This window comes from Oncorhynchus tshawytscha, linkage group LG24 (genome assembly GCF_018296145.1).
Source record: "Oncorhynchus tshawytscha isolate Ot180627B linkage group LG24, Otsh_v2.0, whole genome shotgun sequence".
Lineage (NCBI taxonomy): Eukaryota > Metazoa > Chordata > Actinopteri > Salmoniformes > Salmonidae > Oncorhynchus > Oncorhynchus tshawytscha.
This window is the reverse complement of record NC_056452.1, coordinates 22,261,122-22,276,393: the sequence shown is the minus strand read 5'-3', so window position 1 is coordinate 22,276,393 and position 15,272 is coordinate 22,261,122. Positions and strand designations below refer to the sequence as shown.

At 49.9% G+C, this 15,272-nt stretch overlaps 1 protein-coding gene across 12 annotated transcripts in view; it reads right to left on the bottom strand.

The window, feature by feature from the left end:
• The window catches only part of LOC112223409 (calcium/calmodulin-dependent protein kinase type II subunit gamma), a 44,381-nt gene continuing 29,109 nt past the window's right edge, over positions 1-15,272 (bottom strand). The window contains exons 8-23 of one of the 12 annotated variants that reach the window (XM_042305537.1): positions 14,811-14,894; positions 14,454-14,548; positions 13,987-14,109; positions 12,684-12,767; positions 9,929-9,971; positions 8,714-8,773; positions 6,232-6,272; positions 5,956-6,039; positions 5,117-5,155; positions 4,967-5,012; positions 4,673-4,753; positions 3,458-3,607; positions 3,217-3,292; positions 3,036-3,130; positions 2,715-2,951; positions 1-2,273 (exon numbers count right to left, since the gene is read on the bottom strand). In XM_042305537.1, coding sequence (XP_042161471.1) covers positions 2,719-2,951; positions 3,036-3,130; positions 3,217-3,292; positions 3,458-3,607; positions 4,673-4,753; positions 4,967-5,012; positions 5,117-5,155; positions 5,956-6,039; positions 6,232-6,272; positions 8,714-8,773; positions 9,929-9,971; positions 12,684-12,767; positions 13,987-14,109; positions 14,454-14,548; positions 14,811-14,894 — 1,334 coding nt within the window. In that variant the 3' untranslated portion in view covers positions 1-2,273; positions 2,715-2,718. Of the gene's footprint in view, positions 2,274-2,714; positions 2,952-3,035; positions 3,131-3,216; positions 3,293-3,457; positions 3,608-4,672; positions 4,757-4,966; positions 5,013-5,116; positions 5,156-5,955; positions 6,040-6,231; positions 6,273-8,713; positions 8,774-9,928; positions 9,972-12,683; positions 12,768-13,986; positions 14,110-14,453; positions 14,549-14,810; positions 14,895-15,272 lie in introns of all 12 variants that reach the window. The other 11 variants (XM_042305536.1, XM_042305539.1, XM_042305542.1 and 8 more) reach the window with 11 other exon arrangements.

Below are 15,272 nucleotides of genomic sequence, written 5' to 3'. Positions count from 1 at the left end.
AGGTGCTGAAATATTTTTATTAAATACTTTCAAGATCCAAGTTGAATAACAAAGCTATGATAAAGGACCTACTAACATTGAGACAAACACGTGATCGTCCTCAATTCATGGTTTTATTTTACCGTACATAATGATCATGCAACAAAAACAAAACAACTCCGGCGTCCAACGACTGCTGGGGAAAGAAAGCGCAGGCCGACAGGTTAACATCACAACGCAGGGAGAGTACTCACAATGAGCTTCATACCAAGCGAAGGTTCCGCAATCCTTTTTGTAATTAAATAGTTTTTTATTTTATTTTTTTAATCTCATGTCACCTATTCAATATTCTGGATGGAGGCAGGTTTTTCATTTTTATTTCAAAAGATGCAAATATGATATTGTTAGCATATACCCTATCCTCTACCCTAGTTCAGGTAGGTGCATGGTGGAGATGCTTAAACTGAAAACATGCATACATCTCTCTCTGGTTTAATTCCACAGATAATTATGTGATCTCTGAACTCTCTACCGCTCTTCTGTCACCTGAATGGCCAATATAAGGACTGAAATACCACTGAGGGGGTGAAATTAAATGAATACATTTACTGTTCATTTTAATTGATTATGTTGTCTCCACGTTCACCCTCTATTCCCTTTTCCCTGTGTGTGTGTGTGTGTGTGTAACAGATTTCTATCCTCAACAACTGACCTTGATTAAGTCCCTTCCTTCCCTGTGATATTATAACCAGCTAGTCTGATCAGTTAAAAAGTTGGTGTAACTTTAGTGTGTGTGTGTGTGAGATATAGATATATATATATATATAGTATAGAGTGCAGAACTTTGCAAACAGTAAACAAAAACATTGTCAACAAAACCCAAACCAGGAGACAGAGACACACAGAGAGAAACAGACACCGCTCTACAAATGGAGAGAATGAAGGACACTGTTACTGATGGAGGGACTCCACACGAAGAACAGATGAAAACACACTACCTGGGTGTCACCATGGAGACGGTGCAGCGGTGAAGATATGTTACAACGCCTGACACACCAGAGTGTGTAGGTGTGAGCAAGTGTGTTCACCATATGCATTTACACAGAACGTGTGAGACTGGAGGCTCAGGACGTGAGGATAGAGTAAGAATTTGGGCGGGAGGCGTGCGCATGTTGACGTGCGAGCGCCCTTGTTGATCGTCACACGGTGTCGACCACATGTAGACGTCAGAGGTCATGTCAAAAATGGGGTCAGGAACATGGCCATGGGACTACGGCTGGTGTGTGTGACCAGATGATGTTCACCCCTTTTGTCGTGCCTCTGAATGAGTCTCAGACTTATATACACACACACCATCTAAAACACACAGAGGGTAGGAGTGTGAAAGGGAGAGAGGGAGAGAAAACATGCAAAATGCAGACGCCTTTTCCCAAAAAGTCCCTCTCTCCCACTGCAGACAGAGAAAACAGACATACACACTGCAGCTTCACTTTTACAATAAAACCCCTTTTAAAACTCAGTCACTTACAATTCGTCTCAAACAGACTCAGACACAGTCCACAGAAACGCAACGTAAACACAAGGCTAAAAACACAACAGAAACAAAAATCTCTCTTGAATGCACCCCCCTACCTTCCCTTCTCTCAACAAAAAGTAAACCAGCAGAAAACACAGAAACGTGTAAAAAGCCTACAGTTGTACACTTTGGTGTTTCCTCACATCAAGTTATTACATCCTTTCTGATCGAACAGACTGTCCTTCCGTTCAGAATTCTGCTAGGGAATTCTCCATTTACAAAACCCAACATGTCACCTCCTACAAATCACACACATTCTCCTCTCCTCTCATTCGACGTATATATAAATGCTTGGTAGGGTTGGGTGTTGTCTGATACTAGTCATATATTATCCTGTATACTTACAACTCATTGTCATATCTGGCATTACAAGTTCATTAACCCTTCATTCCTCCCCCCGCTCCTCTCATCATCTCAAAATGGCTGCCGTGGACGGGAGACAAAATGGCTGCCGGGTGGGAGGGGTCAGAGGTCAAAGGACAAGCCCTCCTATTGGGCGTCAGATGCATGCATCATTCCCACAGGGGCGGAGTCCACACTCAGCCGGCCCCCAGCGGATCAAAGGATAGACGGGATTGGTTGGTGTTGCAGAGAGGGTGCAGTCTTGCCCGGCCGGGCACCTGGCATGGGCCAATCCACAAAGAGGACACGCCGCCAAAACACACTAGCCGAAAACACGCCCCAAAAAACTCACACTCCGACTGGAGTGTTTGTACACCTGAGGGAGATCGAAACAGAGACAAAGAAAGACAAAAAGAGAGAGAGAGAGAGAGAGAGAGAGAGAGAGAGAGAGAAGAGAGAGGGAGGGAGAAAGAGAGCAAACCTTTAATCCCTTGAACGTTCTAAAAAGTGTGTGTGTATATATACGTGGACGTGTTTCACTATACTTGTGGGGACCAGAAGTTCCCACAAGAATAAGAAACCAACAAAAATGTTACCAACAGGAGACATTGTTAGTCCCCACAAGGAAAAAGGGTATTTCTAGCGGTTTAGGATTAAGGTTAAAATTAGTGTTAGGGATAGAATTAGGATTAGGGGTTAAAGGTGAGGCTTAGTTTTTGGGGTTAAGGTTCAGTGATATATACGAAGGGGAATCAATTGTGTATCTCCACAAGGTTAGTTATACACACACACACAGTTCATTTGTGTGTGTACATACCAGATCACTGCAGGGGTGCGGCCGGAGCACCAGAGCAGTGGAAATGGACGTTGAGCCACTTGCTGTCGCGGCGATGCCACACCCTGGTCTCCTCCGATTGGCTGGAGCGGGGGCGGCCCTGGCCATCGACGAATTGTGTAAGGCGGATGTAGGCGATGCAGGCAGCCTCCTCTCCAATCAGATGAACGTGGGGGTTCAGCAGGGTGGTGTGGACAGGCTTACTGTTCTTACTCAGCACTGTAGCAACACAGAAAACATGTTTGGATCTCTGCTGAACTCCGTTGTATGTCCCAGAAGTGTATGAAATAGCAAAAGACTCACAGTTTTCAAAGTAGAACTTGTGGAAGTCCATTCCCTCCACCAGGTTCCCCAGAGCTTCAGGCTCAAAGGAGGTCAGACCTGGATCACAGATCCTTCTGATGAGGGAGGAGAAGAGAAGGCGACAACATTAGGTTGATGTTAGTAACTAATCAGCCGTGTGAAACATCGTAGCTGTACTCACGTGTAGGCCTCAAAGTCTCCATTGTTTACAGCTTCAATCAGCTGTTCAGTTATCTTGATGATCTCCTGCTTACGGGCTTGAGAGCGGAGAGAGAGAGAGATGGAAGTTCAGCTAAATCTAGCTAAATAGGAACTACTTTACATCTTACCCGCCAGCATAGCTCTACTCTCTCTCTACCACTTCTCTTTTTCTCTGACAGCTCCATACTAGTGTGTATATCTCTGTGTGTGTGTGTGCTTACTGTGCTGTGCTGTGGTATTGGCTGTTACAGGGAGAGTGTGGCTCCCTAGTGGAGTGGCGGGCGGAGCAGACTGAGCGTGCTCCGACTCGGGGTTGGAGCCTTGATCAGAGCCGTTCCACACCATGCGCTTTACGTCATGCAGAGGAACGGCTGGAACACACAACGCATGGTCACTCGCACACACACACGCAGTTAGACACATGCATACGACTCGTACACACAACATGAAGGAACAGTAATGATGGATGTTGGTTCATGAAAAAGGCATTGAAACAGACCGTTGGGGGGGGTTGAGGGGCTCTGAGTAGCTCAGCTGACGGGGAAGGAATCTACTTCCTGTATCATGATTTTACACTACGTGTCCCTGCATTCCACATGAAGGGAAACACACTTCTCTCTATGAAAACTGACGATACACATTAAGGATGGCTCTCCAATCAGCAATTTGAGAAGCAGAACAGAGGCCTGCCATTGGATCACAGCATGTAAGAGCACTGGCCAACAGGAGAGCAGCATTTTGAGAGAGGAGGAGAGAGAGAAGGGCAGCACCGTGGGGGAGGAAGAGAGAGGAGGAGTAAAAGTAGAAGACACCTGTCCTTCACCATCCTGTTCCAGAGATGGACACAGTGAAGACTGAGAAAGAGAGGGAGGCTGAATCCTTAACCAGCCCCTCACCCCAACCAGCCCTCTGTTGTCACGTGTTGCGGACTAAACTCAGAGGGTGACTTTCAGGGGAGAGAAAAATCTAACCCATCACCTTCGGGACACACACATTTAAATAATACAATTTACACCTTTTTTTATTAATTGTTTTACAATATCTAAACCTCAACAGTTCAACTTTTAATTTGGGAGCCGTTTCATCAGTTACATGTGTCAAGTCTGGAAATAAGACAAAAACAGGTGAATATAATTAGGCCGACGTGACTATCAAAGGATCCAATTAGCCCCTACGTCATAGACAATCTGTACTCCCTCAGTACAGGGAGGGAGTACAAGGCACTTCTGCATTCGGTGGAGGCACTGGTTGGGGACTCAGTATGAACAAAGAGGATATGCTGGAGGCTTGGGGAGGAAAAGAGGTTTAGACATACAGGTCGAAGTTTGCGTAGTGGAAAAGCAGAACAAAGGTCAGATGTCAGGAAGTGTGGGGGTCATTGGGACGACCACAAAAGGCTGTGGTTGCTGTGAAAACACTTATGTGAAAACACTTACTGGCAGGCGAGTTGTCAGACGAGGTCAGAAGAGAGGGCATCTCGTCTGTAGCACTTCCCTGACTCATCATCACAACGCTGTCTGCTAGATTAGAACACACACGGACAGACACACAAAATAATGCGCATGTACACACACACGGGTGAGTCACACACACACGGGTGAGTCACACACACACGGGTGAGTCACACACACACGGGTGAGTCACACACACACAGCTAGCTATATAGCACAGGCAGGTCATCCTATCAGATATGTTAGACCACAAAGAGAGGAAGAGAGTCATTTTACTACCTTTCATATCCTCATCCTCATTTGTGTTGCTACTCTCTGTAGAACCCTGGAGAGAGATAGTGAGAGAGATAGTGATGAGAGAGATTAACGACACATAGGTTAACAACATACGAGTCAGACTCACACTAACTGCACACCCAACACCCTCACCTTGACCCCATCAGCAGCAACCACTGTATTTTGAGATTCCTGGGAGAAGGGGAGCATGGAGTTAAGTCTGGTCTCACACACACACACACACACACACACACACACACACACACACACACAAGCCTGGGGGTTAGGGTTGGAGATGATATTAAGATGGAGGAGGAAGGATTTAGAGGTCCATGAAGGGTCCAAACTGAAACACTCCAACACACACAAGACCACTAGGAAGAGACGGGAGAACAGTATGGAGGGTAGGATGCTAGGGGGGGATCATGGACTTTAAGTTGCTAGGAGGTTGGGGTGCCAGGAGAGGAGACGAGGCTGAGGGGAATGGAGGTGGTTAGGGTGCTAGGAGAGGAGACGAGGCTGAGGGGAATGGAGGTGGTTAGGGTGCTAGGAGAGGAGACCGTGATGAAGGGAACGGGGGAAGAGAGGAGGTTAGGGTGCTAGGGGGAAGAGGGAGGAGGTTAGGGTGCTAGGAGAGGAGACGAGGCTGAGGGGAATGGAGGTGGTTAGGGTGCTAGGAGAGGAGACGGTGATGAAGGGAACGGGGGAAGAGAGGAGGTTAGGGTGCTAGGAGAGGAGACGAGGCTGAGGGGAATGGAGGTGGTTAGGGTGCTAGGAGAGGAGACGAGGCTGAAGGGAATGGAGGTAGTTAGGGTGCTAGGAGAGGAGACTGTGATGAAGGGAACGGGGGAGGAGAGGAGGTTAGGGTGCTAGGAGAGGAGACGAGGCTGAGGGGAATGGACGTGGTTAGGGTGCTAGGAGAGGAGACGTGGCTGAGGGGAATGGAGGTGGTTAGGGTGCTAGGAGAGGAGGTAGTGGTTAAGGAACCGTACCATTTGTGCGGCGGCCATGCTGTTGTCCTTCATGGCATTGATGGCACTCACTATGCTGTTCTTACTGTTGTTGTTGGTCGTAGGCTGAGACACAAATAACAAAACTCAACTGAAAAGAGTCAAATCTTAATTTCCCTCTTTACATATACAGCCTGTAATTCTCCACTAAATCAAGTAATCTCCTCACCACCCCTGTGAGCCAGAAGGGCTGTGTGTGTGTGTGTGTAGAGAGAGAGAGAGAGAGACAGCTATATGACATCAGATTGAACTCCTTACCTTAGCAGCATCCGCCTTCTTGTTAAGTAAACTTTTGCATGCTGTAAAAAGAGAGATAAAGCAACAGAAGAGCTGAAACATCTCCCCAGTCACCCTCTGCTACTCAACCTGGTCCCCACAGGATGTCACATCAGTCAGCACCCTCCCCTTCATGGATTGAAAAGCATTGGATTGTTGGATTGTTGTGAACATTGACTAAAGGGTATTTTCAACACTATTCATGACACCCAAGGCAGTCTATTCATTCTTCATCCACAAAAGGGGAGTGAACAAGTGTACACTTCAGGGAGAGCTGTAGCAGAGCCAAGTGGATGTTAATGTAAACCACTGATTTCCTTTAAGAGGCTCCAGTCAGACATCCATCCATCCTGCTGCTGTTTTTAATGTGTTACTGAAACACACACTATTCTGGGCTGCATGCATCGTCTTGGTGATGCTTACCTTCCATTAACAAGTGGGAGAGAGGAGGAAGAAAAGAGACAGACATGTTTTAGGCAGCGGGCATCCTTTAGTTGTTGGCGGTGGTTTGTGCACTGCTGTGCGTGTGTTCTTACTGTGCTGTGGTACTGGCTGTTACAGGGAGAGTGTGGCTCCCTAGTGGAGTGGCGGGCGGAGCAGACTGAGCGTGCTCCGACTCGGGGTTGGAGCCTTGATCAGAGCCGTTCCAAGCCATGCGCTTTACGTCATGCAGAGGAACGCCTGGATTAAACAAACGGACCAACCATGCAGCATCCACGTCATCTACAGTTCCCAAGGTGCATACCTACCATTCAACACACCGCAGCGCTGGGCCCTGACTGGCTAACCATTCAGCCCTGCCACGTCTGCAACCCAGCTGCCCACCGGGCGGGCTAGCACGGAACCCGCTCAAACACCCTCAACATGCACCAACTTCTTCCAAATGATCGCGGTCGGACGTTATCGGTCGAGTTCCAGGTCAACTACATTACAGACTATGTTTCATTGCAGCAACCAATGGCTGCTAGCCACAACATGGCAGTGGGAGTCGGATGAACTGACATGTTAAACACCTGCGAGCAGGCAGGCCTCTGCAGTGTAGTTGTCCTGGAACGTGGCCACCACTAAGAACGTTTACCTTACAACAGTGGCTATTTTCAGGAAGACACGAAGGGAAGAGTAACTTTCAAATTGTCCAATCCAGTTTCTCCCTGTCCTTCCTCAAGTGTGCACTCAAACCAGTCCAATCCTTTCACATCTAGGAGGGGAAGTGAGTGAGTGCACACTTCAGGGAGAAGGGTAAACAGAGTGTAGAGAGCATACAAGTTCACATGCAGCAAGGTAACACAGCCACATTGTTCACACTTGACATCTTGTATTGACTGCAGCTCGTCACACTTTCCTGTGCTACAGTGTGACGATGTGATTGGGGAAGAGAACGCATCATAAGCAGAGAGCAAAGTCTGCTTCAGCCATACACAGCAGAGGGGAGGGGGCAAGCAGTGACGTGGTGGCGGGGAGGCTTACTGGCAGGCGATTGGTCCACTCTCAGAGGAGAGCCCTGTGATTGAAGGGCTCTACCGTTCGCTTCTGTCAATCACCCTCATGCGGAACCCTAGAGCACCAATCGCACGCTCAGGGGAGACACTAACTCCTGCCCCTTGTTATCACTTCAACACTCTACTATAACCCTACCTTCTAGAAACACCTACAGATATGAAAGGATTTGATAGGTGTAAATATTATGGTAGTAGCTCCACTATGATTGGCTGGATATAATTTTTTCCATATTGCTTACACCTATCCATCCAACCCTTTCAGAAACCGTGTACCGTTTCCTAGTCCACATGGGATCGCCGACCTTAGTTCCCCCCCCAGGTCAGACGATGGCAGCGTGCCTCTCCCGCTCCTGTCCATCCTCCAGTCAGTCAGTCGCCACAGATACACGCCCCACCAATCCCTTCCCCCTCATGGCCGTGACCACAGGACGAAGGTGGGGAGGGGGGTTGATATACTGATGAATTTGATGCTTTCTGATGATATGAGGCTGAGTGGTATTGTTGACAGACTATGTGTAGTTTCACATGCATTTAACCTGTGTGCATAGTATTAGCATCATCCTTAAAAACATCCATATCGTACTCTCGTTCGTGTGTGTGTGTGTGTGTGTGTGTGTGTGTGGGGGGCTAGCGTGAGCTGCATGCAGTGGAAAAAGGGGCTAGATAACCTGCTGACCCCTTCAGAAGTTAAAGAAACCATGGTGCTTCCTTTTAGTATGATGTGGGAGGGGCTTAAACAGGAAGCCGGAAGAGTGTGTGTGTGTGTGTGTGTGTGTGTGTGTGTGTGTGTGTGTGGGGGGCCAGCGTGAGCTGCATGCAGTGGAAAAAGGGGCTAGATAACCTGCTGACCCCTTCAGAAGTTAAAGAAACCATGGTGCTTCCTTTTAGTATGATGTGGGAGGAGCTTAAACAGGAAGCCGGAAGTGTGTGTAGAGGAAATAAGAGGGCGTGTCTCTGTGACGTACCTTCCTGCGCCAGCGAGGCGGTGGAGGACACAGCAGCAGGGTTGGTATGCTGCCGGCCCACTATTGGACAGAAATACTCAAATTGGGAGGAGCTATGCAAATCTGGGCTGGCCTAACCCAATACAGTGACCAATCACAAATGACACCCTATTCTCCATATAGTAGCCAAAAGTAGTGCACTATACGAGGAGTAGGATGCCATCTAGGACGTAATACCCCCCTTCCTTTAGGGCCAGGTCTTAACCTCTAATCATCTTAGCTAGTAAAGGAGAGAATGTAGAGCCTTAAATAATGGCCCGTCCTCTGTCAAACCACACCTCCTAGTACTGACACACACTCCAGAGCCGACAAGGAGAGGGAGAAAAGTGTTAGACACACAGATGTAAACACATAGTACTGCTGGAAATATTACATTGTAGAATGGCACCTCCTCCTAGCACCTCCTTGTACTGACACCTAATGGCACCTCCTCCTAGCACTGACACCTTATGACACCTCCTCCTAGCAACACCTAGTACTGACACCTTATGACACCTCCTCCTAGCAACACCTAGTACTGACACCTTATGGCACCTCCTCCTAGCACCACCGAGTACTGACACCTTATGGCACCTCCACCTAGCACCACCGAGTACTGACACCTTATGGCACCTCCTCCTAGCACCACCGAGTACTGACACCTTATGGCACCTCCACCTAGCACCACCTAGTACTGACACCTTATGGCACCTACCCCTAGCACCACCTACTGACACCTCCTCCTAGCACCACCTAGTACTGACACCTCCTCCTAGCACCACCTAGTACTGACACCTCCTCCTAGCACCACCTAGTACTGACACCTCCTCCTAGCACCACCTAGTACTGACACCTCCTCCTAGCACCACCTAGTACTGACACCTTATGGCACCTCCTCCTAGCACCTAGTACTGACACCTTATGGCACCTCCTCCTTGCACCTAGTACTGACACCCTATGGCACCTCCTTTCACCTCCTCTTCTCCTTCAGAACTTGTGTTCTGAAAACACACACACACACACACACACACACACACACACACACACACACACACACACACACGTCTCCGAGCACTCACACACTCCTCCTCTCGGCCTAAAAACCTACATTAGGTAGACTCCAGGGAGGAGGGAGAGTAGAGCCCTCTGTCCTCCTCCCTCAGTCTGTAACTGGAGCGAGGGAGAAGACACACCCACCTGAGAAGTTTCTGGACACCAGCATGGTGGTGAGGATCGCTCCCTAGGAGAGAGAGAGAAGGGATAATTCATGAAGAGATATGATCACATGAGGGGTGTGGTAGGGTAGGAGAAAGAGGATCCCTTTGTACATGTAATTCCAGAACCTTTGGTTTTATGAAGAAGGACTGAGAAGCTCAGTTCCGGTGACTTCTTAAAAGGACATTCTACTCCAAAATATATGAAAATAAAATGATGCCGACACCATTTCTGGATTTCCACATCCAATAACATATTGGTAAAAATGTGGTCTAGAGGAGAGGAATATAGGGAGGAGGAGGTGGTGGTCTAGAGGGGAGGAATATAGGGAGGAGGAGGTGGTGGTCTAAAGGGGAGGAATATAGGGAGGAGGAGGTGGTGGTCTAGAGAGGAGAGGAATATAGGGAGGAGGAGGTGGTGGTCTAGAGGAGAGGAATATAGGGAGGAGGAGGTGGTGGTCTAGAGGAGAGGAATATAGGGAGGAGGAGGTGGTGGTCTAGAGGAGAGGAATATAGGGAGGAGGAGGTGGTGGTCTAGAGGAGTATACAGGGAGGAGGAGGTGGTGGTCTAGAGGAGAGGAATATAGGGAGGAGGAGGTGGTGGTCTAGAGGAGAGGAATATAGGGAGGAGGAGGTGGTGGTCTAGGAGGAGGAGGAGAGGAAGAGGGAGGGAGGGGAGGTGGTGGTCTAGGGATGGTGTGGGAGGAGGAGGTGGAGGAGGAGTGTGGGAGGAGGAGGTGGTCTAGGAGGGATATAGGGAGGAGGAGGTGGTGGTCTAGAGGAGGAGGAATAGGAGGGAGGAGGAGGTGGTGGTCTAGAGGAGAGGAATATAGGGAGGAGGAGGTGGTGGTCTAGAGGAGGTGTGTGGGAGGAATATAGGGAGGAGGAGGTGGTGGTCTAGAGGGAGGTGTGTGGGAGGAGGAGGTGGAATGGGAGGAGGAGGTGGTGGTCTAGGGAGGAGGAGGAGGTGGTGGTCTAGAGGAGAGGAATAGGAGGGAGGAGGAGGTGGTGGTCTAGGAGGGAGGAATATAGGGAGGAGGAGGTGGTGGTCTAGGAGGGAGGTGGGAGGAGGAGGTGGTGGTCTAGGAGGGAGGTGTGGAGGAGGAAGGAGGGAGGGGAGGAGGAGGTGGTGGTCTAGGAGGGAGGTGTGTGGGGGAGGACTAGGAGGGAGGTGTGTGGGAGGAGGAGGTGGTCTAGGAGGAGGTGTGTGGGAGAGGAGGTGGTCTAGAGGAGGAGGAGGTGTGGTGGTCTAGGAGGAGAGGACTAGGAGGGATGTGGGAGGAGGTGGTCTGGTGGTCTGTGGGAGGAGGGGAGGTCTAGGAGGGAGGAGGAGGAGGTGGTGGTCTAGAGGGGAGGTGTAGGAGGAGGAGGAGGTGGTGGTGTGGGAGGAGGGAGGTGTGGGAGGAGGAGGTGGTCTAGGAGGGAGGAGGAGGAGGTGGTCTAGGAGGGAGGTGTGTGGGAGGAGGAGGTGGTCTAGGAGGGAGGTGTGTGGGAGGAGGAGGTGGTCTAGGAGGGAGGTGTGGAGGTGGAGGTGGGAGGAGGTGGTCTAGGAGGGAGGTGTGTGGGAGGAGGAGGTGGTCTAGGAGGGGGAGGGTGTGGGAGGTGGAGGAGGTCTAGGAGGGAGGTGTGTGGGAGGAGGAGGTGGTGGTGGGAGGAGGGAGGTGTGTGGGAGGAGGAGGTGGTGGTCTAGGAGGGAGGTGTGTGGGGGAGGAGGTGGTGGTCTAGGAGGGAGAGGGAGGTGAGGTGGGGAGGAGGAGGTGGTGGTCTAGGAGGGAGGTGTGGGAGGAGGAGGAGGTGGTGGTCTAGGAGGGAGGTGAGGAGGAGGAGGTGGTGGTCTAGGGGAGGGAGGAGGTGGTGGTCTGGGGAGGGAGGTGGTCTAGGAGGGAGGTGTGGGAGGAGGAGGTGGTGGTCTAGGAGGGAGGTGGTGGGAGGAGGTGTGTGGGAGGAGGAGGTGGTCTAGGAGGGAGGTGTGTGGGAGGAGGAGTTGGTCTAGGAGGGAGGTGTGGGGGAGGAGGAGGTGGTCTAGGAGGGAGGTGTGTGGGAGGAGGAGGTGGTCTAGGAGGGAGGTGTGTGGGAGGAGGAGGTGGTCTAGGAGGGAGGTGTGTGGGAGGAGGAGGTGGTCTAGGAGGGAGGTGTGTGGGAGGAGGAGGTGGTCTAGGAGGGAGGTGTGTGGGAGGAGGAGGTGGTCTAGGAGGGAGGTGTGTGGGAGGAGGAGGAGGTCTAGGAGGGAGGTGTGTGGGAGGAGGAGGAGGTCTAGGAGGGAGGTATGTGGGAGGAGGAGGAGGTCTAGGAGGGAGGTATGTGGGAGGAGGAGGTCTAGGAGGGAGGTGTGTGGGAGGAGGAGGTGGTCTAGGAGGGAGGGTGTGGGAGGAGGTGGTCTAGGAGGGAGGTGTGTGGGAGGAGGAGGTGGTCTAGGAGGGAGGTATGTGGGAGGAGGAGGTGGTCTAGGAGGGAGGTATATCAGGAGGAGGAGGTGGTCTAGGAGGGAGGTGTGTGGGAGGAGGAGGTGGTCTAGGAGGGAGGTGTTCTAGGAGGGAGGTATGTGGGAGGAGGAGGTGGTCTAGGAGGGAGGTGGAGGTGGTCTAGGAGGGAGGTGGTCTAGGAGGGAGGTGTGTGGGAGGTGGAGGTGGTCTAGGAGGGAGGTGGTCTAGGAGGGAGGTGTGTGGGAGGAGGAGGTGGTCTAGGAGGGAGGTGTGTGGGAGGAGGAGGTGGTCTAGGAGGTAGCAGCAATAGTGTACCTTGAGTTTCCTCCGAGCGTTGAACTTGCGCAGACATTCCACTGTCTCCTGTCTGTGAATCATAGACGCCACAGTGGAACGTTGCTATAGGAGGGGACAGAGACGAGTATCAAACACTATACAAAACTGCATGTCCATGTCCGAATACCTGTACTTCATTTTTAAATAGTAGGCGGATTTTTAGTGTGCAAAAATAGGTTTTATATATTAGGTGAAATGTCTCAAATTCAGTCTGCACTAAATGCCAGAATGTCATACTTATTTCAGCTTTACGTCTGTACATTAAGAAAATATAAACGCTAAACAACTTCGAAGACTTTACTGAGTTGCAGTTCATATAAGGAAATCTGTCAATTGAAATAAATGAATTAGGCCCTAATATATATGGATTTCACATGACTGGGCAGGAGTGCAGACATGGGTGGGCCTGGGTCCACTCACAGCCAGGCAGAATTGTTTTTTATTTCATACAGGAATACTCCTCATTAGATTACACATTCTCAGTATGGGGGAGTCTAGTATTAGATTATATATTCTCAGTATGGGGGAGTCTAGTATTAGATTATATATTCTCAGTATGGGGGAGTCTAGTATTAGATTACATATTCTCAGTATGGGGGAGTCTAGTATTAGATTATATATTCTCAGTATGGGTGAGACTAGTATTAGATTACACATTCTCAGTATGGGAGAATGTTGTACACCAGGGCCTCCTGGGTGGCGCAGTGGTCTAAGGCACTGCATCGCAGCGCTAGCTGTGCCACCAGAGACTCTGGGTTCAGCCCAGGCTCTGTCGCAGCCGGGCAGCGACCAGGAGGTCTGTGGGGCGACGCACAATTGGCCTAGCGTCGTCCGGGTTAGGCCGGCAGGGATATCCTTGTCTCATCGCGCACTAGCGACTCCTGTGGTGGGCCGGGCACAGTGCACGCTGACCAGGTTGCTAAGGTGCACAGTGTTTCCTCCGACACATTGGTGCGGCTGGCTTCCGGGTTGGATGCGCGCTGTGTTAAGAAGCAGTGCGGCTTGGTTGGGTTGTGTTTCGGAGGACGCATGGCTTTCGACCTTCGTCTTTCCCGAGCCCGTACGGGAGTTGTAGCGATGAGACAAGATAGTAGTTACTAACAATTGGATACCACGAAATTGGGGAGAAAAGGGGTAAAAAATATAATATATATATAAAAATAATGTTGTACACAGTATGTCGTTTTAGTAAGTAGTAGGCAAGACAGGTTTTGGACGCGGTCACCGCGTGTGTGTGTGTGTGTGTGTGTGTGTGTGTGTGTGTGTGTGTGTGTGTGCTTACGCAGATCCATGGATGTTTGAGAGCCTGATCAGCAGTGATTCTCTTGGAAGGATTAATAGTCAACATCTGATTAATAAGGTTCTTAGCCTCTGGAGTAACAGTGTCCCACTCTGGAGAGGGAAACTGGGGGGGGACAGGAAGAGAAACAGGAAAAAAGACCATGATCTGAATTATGTCCATAACAAACAGATTTCTTCACAATCAGTCTTCCTACAATTCAGAATGTTAACGTGTGTTTGAATATCTCAGTAGCATTCTTCATTAACTATATAACCTGAATACTAGAGGATACTCGCGCACACACACACACACACACACACACACACACACACACCTCTGCAATGCGTCAGGAGGCTGATAGGATCAATAGCTGGGGTGCAGCTCTCAATCTGACACTATTAAAAATTCACCAGTTGTCCAGCCAACCCCTGCACAGTACCCAAACACAGATACACACACAAACTCACATCATAGGCCCCAGCCTTGATCTGCTGGTAGAGTTTGTGTTGGTCTTCATCCCAGAATGGAGGATAGCCCACCAACAAGATATACAGAATAACACCTAGAGAGAAAGAGCGAGAGAGAGACAAAGAGACCGAGAGAGAGACCGAGAGAGAGACCGAGAGAGAGACCGAGAGAGAAAGGCAGAGAGAGAAAGGCAGAGAGAGTTGAGATTGGTTAGGTTTTCTATAAACCCTGGTTTAAGATGTCTCTGCACCATGACCTCTCTTAAGCAATGGGATGGTGACACACATTACCCAGTAGTCACTAGATGATTATTTAGATTTGTTCTCAGTCTACAGTTAAAGAGGTTAAAGGTTTACCACAGGCCCATATGTCCACAGGCTTGCCGTAGGCGTCCTTCCTCAGGACCTCAGGGGACAGGTAACCAGGGGTACCGGCGAAACCTGCCCGACAGATAAAACACAATGGTTTCACACTTACATTGTCCTGGAAAGAACATTGAGTGGTCTGGTACCACCAGACAGAAGAGTGGTCTGGTACCACCAGACAGAAGAGTGGTCTGGTACCACCAGACAGAAGAGTGGTCTGGTACCACCAGACAGAAGAGTGGTCTGGTACCACCAGACAGAAGAGTGGTCTGGTACCACCAGACAGAAGAGTGGTCTGGTACCACCACACAGATGGTTTGTGTTTTGGTTCATCAGGCTTGTTTCCTAACACTACACTACAAGCTTAAGTAACCCATATCTCATTTACTGCAATACTGTCTGAGCCAGTACATATGCTTCCTACCTACACAAATTACTCATCACACAAAATAC